Below are 14,341 nucleotides of genomic sequence, written 5' to 3'. Positions count from 1 at the left end.
TGGGAAGCAAGTTAAGTTTCTGATTTAATCTTAAAGTTTATTGAGCTGGTAATGTCAGTACTTATTAACCATCCTGATTGCCCTTTATAAGTCAATGGAAATCTTCTCCAACTGCTGCACTCTGCATAAGGTGTTTGAGAATTTTGAGTCAAGGATGAAAATGAATGTATAGAAACGGAAAGTAACTTGAATGTAGCTTGGAAGTGAAAGCGTTCTCTTGCACCTATGTTTTTGCCCTTTCATGAAGCAGATGCTTAGAAAGTGCTGCTGAAGAGATTTTCCGTGACTGGTAGGGTATTTGCAATGGGTATGGTTTTTGCAATGGGATTATGCAGGACTCAATGTAAGTTCCCTTGCTTTGTGTGATGAAATTTGCAGATGTTACAAGTTTGCCTCTGTAGTCAAAAAGGAAGAAAGTTGTGGACTGCAGAAATGGATTGGTTAGGTGGGTAGAAAGATACCAGACAGAATTTAGTTGGGAGAAGGAAGAAATGATGCATTTAGAAGTGCTAACTAAAGGTAGAATACTCAGTAGTGCAGAAGAGCCTTGAACTGCACGTTGACAGATCTCTGAAACTGGTAGGAATGGAAGATGAGGTAATAAAGGAGACAAACAAGATATTTTCCATTAAGATAAGATATCTTTATTAGTCACATGTACATTGAAACACACAGTGAAATGCACCTTTTGCGTAGTGTTCTGGGGGCAGCCCACAAATGTCACCACGCTTCTGGTGCCATTCGCTGAGGAATAGAACACGAGCAGAAAGGCCATGATCAACCTGTATTAAACACCAGTTATGCCATGGCTGAACCACTGCATTCACTGCTGTCACAAAATTACAAGATGGACGTGACAGCAATTTAACAAGTATTGAGAAGATTTACAAGGATATTGCTGGAGTTGGAGAATTTTTGTCCATTGGAAAAGTTGACGTAGTTATACAACATAGAATAGTGTAGCACAATACAGGCCCTTCGGCCCACGATGTTGTGCCGACCTACATAAACACCTACTCCACGATCAATCTAACCCTTCCCTCCAACACAGCCCATAACTCTCCATTTTTCTTACATCCATGTGCCTACCTAAGAGTCTTTTAATTGTTCCTATTGCATTTGCCTCTACCACCACCCCTGGCAGTGCGTTCCAGGCACCCACCACTCTGTGTAAAAAACCTACCTCTGACATCTCCTCTAAACTTTCCTCCAATTACCTTAAACTGATGTCCTCTGGCACTGGCCATTGCCGCCCTGGGGAAAAGGTGCTGGATTTCCACTCTACCTATGCCTATCAAGTTGCTTCTCATCCTGTATCACTCCAAAGAGAAAAGCCCTAGCTCAATCAACCATTCCTCATAAGACAGGTTCTCTAATCCAGGCAGCATCCTGGTAAATTTCCTCTGCACCCTCTCTAATGAGGTAACCAGCAATGAACATAGTACACTAAGTGTGGTCTAATCAGAGTTTTATAGAGCTGCAACATTCAGTCCCCTGATTAATGAAGGGCAGCACACCATACGCCTTCTTAATCACCCTATCAACTTGCATGGCAACTTTGAGGGATCTGTGGACTTGGACCCCAAGATCCCCCTGTTCCTCCACACTGCTAAGAATCCTGCCATTAACCTTGTACTCCACCTTCAAGTTCGATCTTCCAAGGTGTATCACTTCACACTTTTCCTGATTGAACTCCATCTGCCACTTCTCCACTCAACTCTGCATCTTGTCTATACCCTGTTATAATCTATGATGACCTTCTACACTATCCATAACACCTCCAACCTTCATGTCATCTGCAAACTTAATAACTTACAAACTTACTAACCTATTCCTCCACTTCCTCATTCAAGTCATTTATAAAAATCACAAAGAGCAGGGATCCCAGAATGGATCCCTGCAGAACACCACTAGTCACTGACCTCCAGGCAGAATACTCTCCATCTACTACCACCCTCTGCCTTCTGTTGGTAAGCCAATTCAGAGTCAAACAACAAAGTCCCATGCTTCATGACTTTCTGGATGAGCCTACCATGGGGAACCTTCACCACATCCACCACTCTACCTTCATCAATGTGTTTACTTACCTCCTTGAAAAACTCAATTAGGCTTGTTAGGCATGATCTGCCCCTCAGAAAACCATGCTGACTATCCCTAATAAGACTATTCTTCTTGAAATGCTCATAAATCCTGTCCCTAAGAATCCTCTCCAATCGTTTGCCCACCATTGACATAAGACTCATTGGTTGATAATTCCCAGGATATTCCCTATTACCTTTCTTGAACAAGGGAACAACATTTGCCATCCTCCAATCCTCTGGTATGACTCCTGTGGCCAGGGAGGATGCAAATATCATCATCAACACCACAGTAATCTCTTCCCTTGCTACCCATAGTAACCTGGGGTATATCCATCTGGCTCGGGGGACCTAATGTTTTTCAGAAGTTCTTTCTTAACTCTACCTCTACCTCTTTCTTAACCTCAACATGCTCCAGCACATTAGTCCGTTCTATGCTGACCTCAAATTCGTCAAGGTCCCTAACCCTAGTGGACACTGAAGTAAAGTATTTATTAAGGACCTCCCCAGCCTCCAGGCAGATGTTTACCTCTTTATCTCTGAGCGGTCCTACCCTCACTCTAGTCATCCTCCTGTTCTTTCACGCATGTGTAGAACACCTTGGGGTTTTCCTTAATTCTACTTGCCAAGGCCTTCTCATGTCCCCTTCTAGCTCTCCTAAGTCCCTTCTTAAGCTCCTTCCTGGTGACCATATAATTCTCACAAGCTCTCCCTGATTTTTGCTTCCTAAACCTTAAGTATGCCACCTTCTTTCTCTTGACTAAATGTTTCACCTGTCTTGTCAGCCATGCTTCCTTTACCCTACCATCCTTTCCCTGTCTCAGTTTGAAACAGTGGAGACTGAGAAGTGGTATATTCAAGCTGTAGAAAACTGTGAAGCCATAATGTGAAGCTATATGAGCTGGAACTGAAGAGGATTTATTTTCCTTGGCATAGAAATCAATAACTAGATAGCATAAATTATGGCAATTGATTGGATTACAGACGGTGTGAAGATATTTTTTCCTCCTGGAGTGTGGTAGGGTTTTCCAACTCACTGCCTGAAAGAACGGTAGAGACAGAAACCCTCATCACCTTTTGTTTGGATGAGCATTTGTTGTAAATGACAAGGCTAAGGATCAATCACTGGGGAACTGGAGTAAGTTGAATAACTTATTTCTGGCTGGCATGGTTTCAAGGGGTTGAACCACCTATGGTGTCATAGCTTTCTATTATTCATTCATTCATTCAATGATAACATGATACCACAGTGCATCCTGTAGACAGAACCAAGTCCAGGTGACTAACAGCCAGTGGTTCCTGTGGAGTAATTGCCTACAGGCTGCTTGGTCCTCAGCACATCTCAGCTATGTCAAGTTTCTTAAACATTTAATGGAGCTGCATCGGTGCAAAGTATTCCATCACACTCCTGACTTTTTTTTTAAGCAGGTGGGGGAAAGGAGTTAGTAGTCAGGATATAAACTGCTTCAAATACATAGCCCGAGTCCTGCTGCAGTAGTCATGGTATTTATGTAGCTATTCAATAAGAGGCAGCAGATGCTGTGATTCTCCCCTTTATGATAAATGACGAGACTGCAAAGATTTTTATTTAGTCACAATAAACTATATCTTTGAAGTCACTAATACTAATAATCTCCACTGTAAATAGGTCATTTAAAATATTCTACATCCAGTACTTTACTTGCAAACAAGGAGTATTTCAAGAATTAGCTCATGTAATGGCACGGAAGTTTACTTGGGTAGAACTACACAATTGAATTGAAGCTTTAAATTACTCACAAAACACAACTGAGTTCATACATTGCATGAGTATGAAAGTCTTATTGAAATATTATGTAGGGTCTTGGTGAGACATACCTTGAGTAGTGTGTACAGTTTTGGTCTACTTACATAGGGATGGATGTACTTAAATTCACTTGACCACTTCCAGGGATTGTGTGTTTTGCGTAGACTGGAACTGTATTTTTTAAAGTTTAAAAGGATGAGAGGAGATCTCATCAAAGCTTACAAAATTCTTGAAGGACTTGACAGGCTAAATACAGGGAAGATGATTCCTCCAGCTGAGAAGTCTACCAGAGAAGACACAGTTTGAGAATAAGGAACGAGTCATTTAGAACTAAAATGAGCATAAATTTCTTCGTTCAGAAGTGGGAGAACCTTTGGAAATGCTCCACCCCAGAAATCAATAGACTTCTAAACATTAAGGGAAGCAAAGGATATGGGGAAAGAGCTGGATTGATTCAATGTGGCAGAAGATTACCCATGATCCTATAAACGTCAGAATAGGCTCTTATTGTCATATCTGTTCTTTCTGTCATATGCAATATAGCACATAGCATTCAATGTAACTTTTAATCTTCAACTGTGTACACGTGATGCACAAATCTAACAAAGCACACAAGGGTGATATCAGTTCTTATATAATGGACAACTAATGTCTCGTCTGTGAAAATGTTCACTCACATATATATAGTAAAACAGAGAAACAAAGAACTGCAGATGCTGGAATCCAGATGAAAAAACAACAACAAGATGCTGGAGGGACTCAGCAGGTCAGGCAGCATCCGTGGAGAAAAGCAGGCGGTCAATATTTTGGGTCAGGACCCTTCTTCAGGGCTGAAGATAGGAAAAGGGGAAGCCCAATATATAGGGGGAGAAACAGAGCAGTGATAGGTGGACAAAAGAGGGGAGGCGGGGTGGGCACAATGTGGTGATAGGTTGATGCAGGTCAGAGATAGTGATAGGCAGATGTGGGGGAGGAGGTGAGAGCAGATCCACCGGGGGTTGTGTCAAAGGTATGGAGGCAGGCGGCATGGGGGGAGGGGAGGACAGCCTTTCGTAGGCACTGCTCTCTTCGTGTCTCCCTAGTTCACTCCTCCATCCCCACCCATCCGGCTCCCACCTTGAGGACTTTCCACTGCTCCTGCCATAGGTGCAACACCTGCCCCTGCACCATCTCCATCACTTCCATCCAGGGACCCAAAAAGTCCTTTTAGGTGAGGCAGAGATTCACCTGCACCTCCCTTAATATCATCCATTGCATTCGGTGCTCCAAGTGTGGCCTCCTCAGCATTGACGAGACCAAACGCACACGAGATGACCACTTTGTAGAACACCTACACTCTGTCTGTAACACCTGCACTCTTTTTTTCCTCGCCATTTTTTTCTCTTCGTCTCCTCCCCTCCTTCTATGGGTCACCTGCCTCCATACCTGTGACCCATCCCCTGGTGGAACTGTTATCCCCTCCTCCCCTGCATCTGCCTATCACTATCTCCTACCTACATCTACCTATTACCACCTTGTGCCAGCCCCGCCTCCCCCCTTTTGTCCCCCTATTACTACTCTGTTTTTCCTCCTATATATTGGGCTTCCCATTTTCCCATCTTCAGTCCTGAAGGAGGGTCCTGACCCAAAACGTTGACCATCTGCTTTTCTCCACGGATGCTGCCTGGCCTGCTGATTTCCTCCGGCATCTTGTTATTGTTTTTATATGGTCAAACACCCTTGACCATTGCTGTACAATCATCAAAGATGGCTACCAAGCCACCATCCCACCCACATGTTGGTAAATGAGACTAACGGGCTGTGCTCCTTCTCCCTGCATACAAACAGAAGCTGAAACGGGAGGATTCAGTATAGAAAGTCGTACAGTGCTGGTTTGAGGAAATAGATGAGCTTCTGTGTGACTGCTTTGAGTCAATAGACTGGACCACATTCAGACTCAGCTGCAAGCTGAGATGAGTATGTCACCACCATCACGGACTTTACCAGCAAGTGTGTTGAGGACTGTGTACCATAGCGGACAATCAGGGTGTTCCCAAACCAGAAACCATCGATGAACCAGAAGATCCACTCCCCACTGAAGTCTCGGACTGCAGCATTCAAATCAGGTGACCCTGACCTTTACAAGAAATTGAGCTATCAGAGATGCCAAGAAACCATATCAGCCCAAAATTGAGTCCCAGACCAGCCGTCAGTTATGGCAGGGCTTACATGCTATAACGGGCTACAAAACAAAGTCGGGCAGCATTGCCGACAACAGCATATCCTTCCTGATGAGCTTAACACATTCTATGCACATTTTGAACAGAAGGGGACTGGTATGTCAGAACCCACCCCAAGATCCTCCAGTGCACCTGAACGCATGGTCACCATTGAATACGTAAGATCAGTCTTCCGGAGAATGAACCCACGGAAAGAATCTGGCCCAGATGGTGTCCCTGGCTGTGTCCTCAGATCCTGTGCTGATCAGCTGGCGGGGGTATTTGCAGACAATTTTAAACTCTCCCTGCTTCAATCTGAGGTTCCCACCTGCTTTAAGAAGACCACTATCATCCCAATACCTAAGAAAAACAGGGTAATGTGCCTTAATGACTACCGACTGATGGCCCTGACATACATCATCATGAAGTGCTTCAAGAGGCTGGTCATGGCACACATTAACTCCAGCCTCCTGGAAAACCTCGACCCACTGCAATTTGCCTACTGCTGAAACAAATCTACAGCAGATGCCATCTCCCTGGCCCTTCACTCATCTCTGGAGCATCTGGACAGTAAAGACATTAGACTATTGTTTATCGACTACAGCTCCGTCTTAATACTATAATTCCATGAAAACTCATCACCAAACTCCGAGACCTGGGACTCAACACCTCCCTTTGTAACTAGATCCTTGACTTTCTGACCAACATACCGCAATCAGTGAGGATAGGCAGCAACACCTCCAGCACGATCATTCTCAACACTGGTGCCCCACAAGGCTGCGTCCTCAGCCCTCTACTCTATTCCCTATACACTCATGACTGCATAGCCAGATTCTGCTCTAACTCCATCTACAAGTTTGCAGATGATACCACAGTAGTGGGCCGTATCTTAAATAATAGTGAGTCGGAGTACAGGAAGGAGATAGCTTAGTAACATGGTGTCATGATAACAACCTTTCCCTTAATGTCAACAAAACAAGAGCTGGTCATTGACTTCAGGAAAGGTGGTGGTATACATGCACCTGTCTATTTCAATGGTGCTGAGGTCAAGAAGGTTGAGAGCTTCAAGCTCCTTGGAGTGAACATCACCAATAGCCTTTCCTTGTCCAACCACATAGACGGCATGGCCAAGAAAGCTCACCAACACCTCTACTTCCTCGAGGATAAAGAAATTTGGCACGTCCCCTTTGATCCTCACCAATTTTTATTGATGCACCATAGAAAGCATCCTACCTAGATGCATCATGGCTTGGTATGGCAACTGCTCTGCCCAGGACCGCAAGGAACTGCAGAGAATTGTGGACACAGCTCAGCACGTCACGGAAACCAGCCTCCTCTCCATGGACTCTGTCTGTACTTCTTGCTGCCTTGATAAAGCAGCCAGCATTATCAAAGATCCCATCCACCCCAGACATCCTCTCTTCTCCCATCTCCTATCGAGCAGAAGATACAAAAGCTTGAAAGCACGTACCACTAGGCTTAAGGACAGCTTCTATTCTGCTGTAATAAGACTATTGAACAGTTCCCTAGTACAATAAGGTGATCTCTTGACCTCACAATCTATCTCGTTATGAACTTGCACATTATGGTCTACCTGCACTGCACTTTTTCTGTAGCTGTTACACCTTATTCTGCATTCTGTTACAGTTTTACCTTGTACTACCTCAACGCACTGTGTACTGAATTGATCTGTTTGAACGATATGCAAGACAAGTTTTTCACTGTACCTCGGTACATGTGACAATAATAATAAACCAATTCCAAACAATTCCAATGACCAAAAGAAAAAAGCAACCTGATGTGGGATAGGTACAGGAAGCACATCTGAACATCAGATTTATGAGCTGATCCATATAGTTTAATGGGACTATCAATGGCTATTAGATTTGTTGGGCAGTCTCTTGGAGACAAACTTGGTAGATTCAGCTATAGAACTTTGGAGCAGCAGAAATTTAGGGAGTTGAAACAAAAGATGGTTGATGCTAAAAATCTGAAACTAAAACAGAAAACGCTTGAATCACTCAGCAGGTTAAGCAGCATTTGTGGAGAGAGAAACACAGCCAATGTTTTAGGTTAATGATCCCTTCATCAGACAATTGTTGTTCAATTTCTCATTAGGAATGTTGCAGAAAAATTAGGATCTTATAAATGCTGTTATTCAACAAGCAAAAAGATCCAAATTGTTAATGGACTGTAATAAGGAACTAATTTATTTCCAGTTCAGTGAGGCTTGGCTGCACTTAACTACATTTTGTAGAAAATGCTTCATGGAAAACAAACATTAGAAATGGAAGCAAGAGCAGGTCATATGGTCCCTTGAGCCTGCTCTGTTTCGTAAGAAGAACTAGTGTGGGAAACATAAGTGCAAGCTAAGTTATCTCTGCTTGGTTTAATTTTTTTTAGGATCTATTAAAGATAATCAGAAATTTAAGCAGCCACGTTTCAAAGGCAGAGAACCTCAAAAATTCATCAATCTCTAAGAACATCTTAAATGATCAGGCCCATTCTTTGGTCTTGGTTTTATGTTGTAATGGCTTGGTTTTATGGCTCCTGAGTTCTAGGCGCTCTTTGCAGAATTTGAAGAATTTTATAGGCTTCAGTGAAAGCCCCTTTTTCCCCTGATCTCCATGGAATATAGTCCCATCTACTCAGTCTCCCTTCAAAGGAAATCCTCTCATTAAGGCAGCTTCTCTCCAATTTCCACATCAAAAAGGGATGGGCAACTAATGCGATCCTCCTTGCAATGCCCACCACGTTTGTGATAATGAATAAAAAGAAATCTGAAATACCATGGTTACTGTTCTTGTTGCCATCCCTCTGTCACTGATCACCTTTGCACAAATTGTGAAAACCAGAACCAAACAAATCACGTGACAAGCATTTTTAAACATCCAAGCAAAACCAAGAGCAAAACTTTGATCTAAAACACTCAATTGCTCACTAATCACCCCATACAATTCCATTTGCCCGGCGCCCAATTTTCTTTGCCTATCTTACTATTCATGCAATACTCCCTCTGGTGTTTGAAGCCAAGTTGGTGGGTGGTTGCTCCCTTTGAGTAGAAGCAGCCTCAGCTAGCCGTGAAGGGTGAACTTAGCTTTACTCTGCACCATTTTGCCATGAGTAGCATGAGTGTGCCCTTCTTTCCCACCAACTGCAAGGACATTACAGAGTGGCAGTGGTAGGAGTTTTAATGCTATGCACTGCCACTCTTGCTGGACCAGTCATTATATATCAGGATCATTGATCAGTAACATTAGCGTGAATCAGATTGCAGCAGCTAGGGGATATAAATGTAAGTAATTAAACTTAAAAAATATTTGTAAGTTAAAAGAAACATTGGTCTCCTTAATGGAAACCGTGGAACCAATAGACTGTGGTTCAAACCCATTAGATTCACTGATGTCCTCAGGGAAGAAAATCTGTTATCCTTACTTGGACAGGATTATATGTGACTCCAGACCCACCAATGCAATCAGCGATGGACAATAAAAGTTGGCATTGCCAGCAATGTCCACATCCCATGAATGAATAAAAGGGATGTCAGCTGGTCTAGAAATCTAAAGGAGATCAGATTGCAGGAGTGCTAAGTGGCTTCTGACTATGTTTCCATGGGAGCCACTAGTTCTGCCATCAGAAGCTGCACTGTAGTTTGTCCATTGGTTTTGACCTGGAGCTGGTCGAAACATGGGATCCTAGTACTACAAATTCTCTTAGACATCTCACACAGTCCAGCCACAGCCCCAGGTATATTTATTTAAATGCTCAGAGTCTTTGTCTGTAAGCTGTCTTATTATAGTTCTTATCTTACATTTATAATGGCAGAAAAGGAGGTCATTTGGCTCACCTATTCTATGCCAGTTCCTTGGGGAGAGATCCCATTAGTCCATTTCCCCCTGTCCTAATTTCCCTGTCCATTTGATCACTTTTGCCATCAGCCTAGACCTAGGGGTGATTTAGCCAAGTAAATCACTGCCACATCTTTGGGATGTGGGAGAAATTTGCAACATCTGACAGAAACCCATAAGATGACAGGAAGAATGTTAAATCTGTGCACAGACAGCACCTGAAGTCAGGATTAAACCTGGAACTATGAGCCAGCAGCACTAATTGCTGTGCCACCGTGCTACAAGATCTTCGGGAGCAGAACTGGTGTGCAACCTCACCCTGATGAGAGCTGCAGAGAGCGGTAAGTACTGCCCAGTCCATTGCAGACTCATCACTCCCTTCCATCCAGCCCACCTTCATGATGCATTGCATCAGAAAGGCTAATAGTATCATCAAGGATGCCTGCCGCCCTGGCCATTCCCTTTTCTACTTTCCAGGGAAAGATACAGGAGTTGAAAAGCCTTGATGACCAGAGTGAAGAACAGCTTCTCCCCCACTGCTATCAGACTTCTGAACCAATCACCTCTTTCACATCTCCTTCTCGGTGGTGCTGCCACATTCACAAACCCCGAATTCAGTTATTGTCACTTAAGCATTTCTTTTTGCACTACTGCTTGCTCTGTGAGTTTCACGCGAGCAAGGCCTTTCATTGCACCCTGGCATATATGACAATAAATAATAGACTAATTTGCTACATAAGCTACACTTTCCCCCTGGTCTGGCTGCTGTCATCTCATGTCTGGTGGCTTGCTTTGTGATGATCCTGTGACTGAACTGCCCCCTAATGTTAACAAAATACTCGGATGTGAGAGAAAGATCCAGTAATGTCTTGGGTGTCAGAAATAAGAAAGGCATAAGGCCATGTCTGTGGCAAGGGGAAGGGGAAGGAGAAGTTGAGAGGATCTCGTTTGAACTATCTGCATGGAAAAGACTGTGTCTTGAAGGGGCGTGAAAAGTAACTGGAGCAGGATTTGGGCACACAGTCATCTTCTATTATTTGAAACACTGGCACTCAAAGAGCCAATTGGTCGCCACTCCCTCCTCCAAATGACTGTGCTGTGGGAGACAACAGAGCCCCCTCCAGTTTGTTGCTGCAGTCTGCAGTTGCATGGAGCCTTGTTGTGGAAGAGAGAGAAAAGAGTAATGACATGTACATTGAACAGTGTGTGTATGATATGCTTGCTGTGGTTGAATAATCAGGTGTAGGGTGTGAGATATGTTTGTGAATGTTGGATTAATAGCTGATGTATGCAGGATTTGGTACCTTTTCCAATAACCTTCACCAGATGACAGAGGCATTTCTTGAATCACTGAGACCAGCTCCTCAAAATATTAAAACAGGCATCAATCCCTCTGGCTACCTGCTCCCACTGTTGCTGTAGTTTAGCTCTCAGTGAGTTCCTAAGCATCCAAACATGTGAGATCTCTCTGTTGTCCACCTCTTTGACAAGGATCACAAGGTGAATTTCAGTGACATGGTGTGCCTGCTCCTGTAACTATGCTGCATTCCTTGTTGTCAGAGCCTGACTTACACAATGACTTCCGGTGGTAGATAGAAAGAAATGGGAGAAGGCCATTTGACTCCTTGTGTCTGTCCATCATTCAATTGGATCGTGGCTTTTTCTTTTACCTGCATGAACCCCATATCCCTTAATTCCCTAAACATCCAAAATAATCTTTTGATATTGGTCTTGAATATACTCAGTGACCAAGCCTCCACAGCACTCTTGGGTAGATAATGCTGAAGATTTCTTCCGAGTGAAGACATTTCTTGTCAGGTCTGTCCAGAATGGCTGACCGTTTACTTTGAGACTATTACCCCTGGTTCTAGACACTCCAGTCAAGGATACACCATCCCTGCTGCCTAAGAATTACATACACATCCTTGAGATCACCTCTTACTCTGCTAAACTCAAAAGAGTGTAGCTCAATTCTGCCTTTCTCCTCATATGACAAATCCATCATCCCAGGAAACAATTTGCTGCACTCCCTCTATCACAAGTATTTCCTTCCTGAGATAGGAAGACCAGACCTGTAGATAAGTTCCAGGTGTGATCTCACCAAGTCTATGTATGAATAGAACAAGATGTCCCTACTGTTGAACTCAAACTCTCTTTCATTAAAGGCCAATATATTCTTTGCCTTTGTATTTGCTTGCTGTGCCCACCTTAGCTTTCAGTAATTTGTGTACATATAGCTCCCTCTGAACACCAACACCTACATCATTTAAAAAATACTCTGCCTTTCTATTTTTTTCTACCAATTTAATGTTTGCCTCCCCTTTAATTGGTGCAGCAATGATGCAAATTAGCACAGATTAGTTTCATTTGGCGCAAGACACTCCAGAAATTCTCACCGTACTGCACATTAATGTATCAGACAGCTTGATTGGCACAAGTGTTTGCATGGACATGCAAAATGGCTCCAGGACAACACAGCCCTGGCCCTCTACACAGGGCCACTTTAGCTTGTCTTCTCCAGCAAACGAGTATTTACACCATAATCTAGGTTTTTACAGGGAGGTTATATTATTATAATAATAATGTCAGCATTACAGTACTTACTGTAAACCTTTCAGATTAACGCTCTTGAAACATGAAAAAAACTTATCCCACTTAATCCTTCAGTTCAGAATGTTATTAGAATGGTACATGTGATTTTTTTCCATTCAAAGTTTCTGAGTTTGGCTGACAGTGTGCCTGAGTACTCTGCCAAGGGAACAAATTAAAATGTGATTTCGATAAGTTGTATCACATATTTCTTTCAATGTTGGAAAGCTAGTCTGCAATATTTGCTCCACAAACTAAGATAGCTGGCAATGTTGCAGATAACTTTAATTTTGGAGTATTGCCTGAGCTCAGGTGAGTAGCATAAAATGGGGCTGATCATTTTATATTAAAACAGATGCCAAGGCTTTTTACAAAAAACATGTTAAACTTTATTGTTAGCTAAATACTAAAACAGAATCCACCGTTCTTCTGCAAGATTGAACTACAGCAAGTTTCAATTGCATGCAAATGTAATTACCCTATTTATAGAGTTCCGTCTGCTGATATGAATTAAACAGCAATCCTAAGAGTTTTAACAGAATGAAGAAACACATTCTGAACAACGCAAACAGCCATCAGATCTGGCAAGGAATACTGCATGAGACAAAAAGGTGGGAATAGAACCAAGATCTAATCAACATCTATGATGTAATCTTCATTACGAATATAGCAAGAAGACAAATAATGTGTGGAAAGTGGTCGCATGACTTGGCCTGAAGAAAGTTATGGGCGTTGATGAAAGTTAAATTTAATGAAGTGCATAGTTATGCTTAGTATGTGTACAAAGCCTACAAAACCAGCAATATTCCAACTTCAATCTCTGGTTTATTTTGCTTAGTGATTACACATGGAAGTAAAACAACAATTTACATTAATATAGTACCTTTGCTATAGGAGTAGTTGCCCAAAGGCACTTCACAGGAACATTACCAGATTTCTTTTAACCCACAATCTCAGTGGTATGAGAGGAGGTAACAAAAATATGATCAAAGAGGGTGGTTTTAAGGAGCAACTTAAAGTAAAGAGAGGTAGAGACACCAATAACTCAAGAAATCAAACCCACATCCTCCAGAGTGCAATTTCTGATCATTATCCAGTCAATGTTAAGAAAGTTTTTGAACGGAGGGTGGAGAGAAAATTAGCTTCAATACTCAGTGGCCAGATTCCAGTCATGAACAAATTCATAGCAAAAGCAAAAGTAACAGACTTTACATCTAACATTAGTTACAATATTCAGGTGGAAGCAGCAAAATATAACCATTTGTCTGGAGGAAAAAAACTGTCATATAAAGGAACAAATACACAACACACAGTCAGTTGAATATATCAGCAAGTTTTGATTAGAAAGTATGTATCTTAAATATTAAAGCAAATTTTCATAATGCAGAATGCTGACTTCATTTTATTGCCTTGACTTACAATACCTCTATCCATAAAGACATCAGAAAAAATACAGATCCAGAATGACACTCACCTATTGCTGCTAATATTAGTGGCACTTGTAATATAACAAGGAGGAAAAAACAACCTACATGAACAAAGCCCTTCATGTCTAAATATTAGACATAGGGCTCGCCATGCAAATCAACAGGAAAGCAATTGTTAATCTGCTTAGATCAAGTCAATGTGTTCTTCTCCCTTCAGCACTAGTTCCCGTACAAGCAGCAACCCCGCTTCTGCTTGTCAAGCTTTAAATAGGAAAAACTTGGCAACACATTTTCTCCTGCCTCTCCTTGAAATCTGATGCTCTGATGGGCCTCTCACTTTCCGTTCTGGATGCGATTGATATTAGTTTAATAGACCACAGACACATTGTTATAAAAAACATGCTTAATTGAAATA

General features: G+C 42.3%; 1 protein-coding gene across 1 annotated transcript in view; it reads right to left on the bottom strand.

The window, feature by feature from the left end:
* The window catches only part of LOC127574545 (collagen alpha-1(III) chain-like), a 124,037-nt gene extending 109,907 nt beyond the window's left edge, over positions 1-14,130 (bottom strand). The window contains exon 1 of the mRNA XM_052023607.1: positions 13,974-14,130. Coding sequence (XP_051879567.1) covers positions 13,974-14,049 — 76 coding nt within the window. The 5' untranslated portion in view covers positions 14,050-14,130. The remainder of the gene's footprint in view (positions 1-13,973) is intronic.
* Positions 14,131-14,341: the final 211 nt, after the last annotated feature.

This window comes from Pristis pectinata, chromosome 1 (assembly GCF_009764475.1).
Source record: "Pristis pectinata isolate sPriPec2 chromosome 1, sPriPec2.1.pri, whole genome shotgun sequence".
NCBI classification, from domain to species: Eukaryota; Metazoa; Chordata; class Chondrichthyes; order Rhinopristiformes; family Pristidae; genus Pristis; species Pristis pectinata.
The sequence above is the reverse complement of the archived record's forward strand: the minus strand, read 5'-3'. Positions and strand labels throughout refer to the sequence as shown.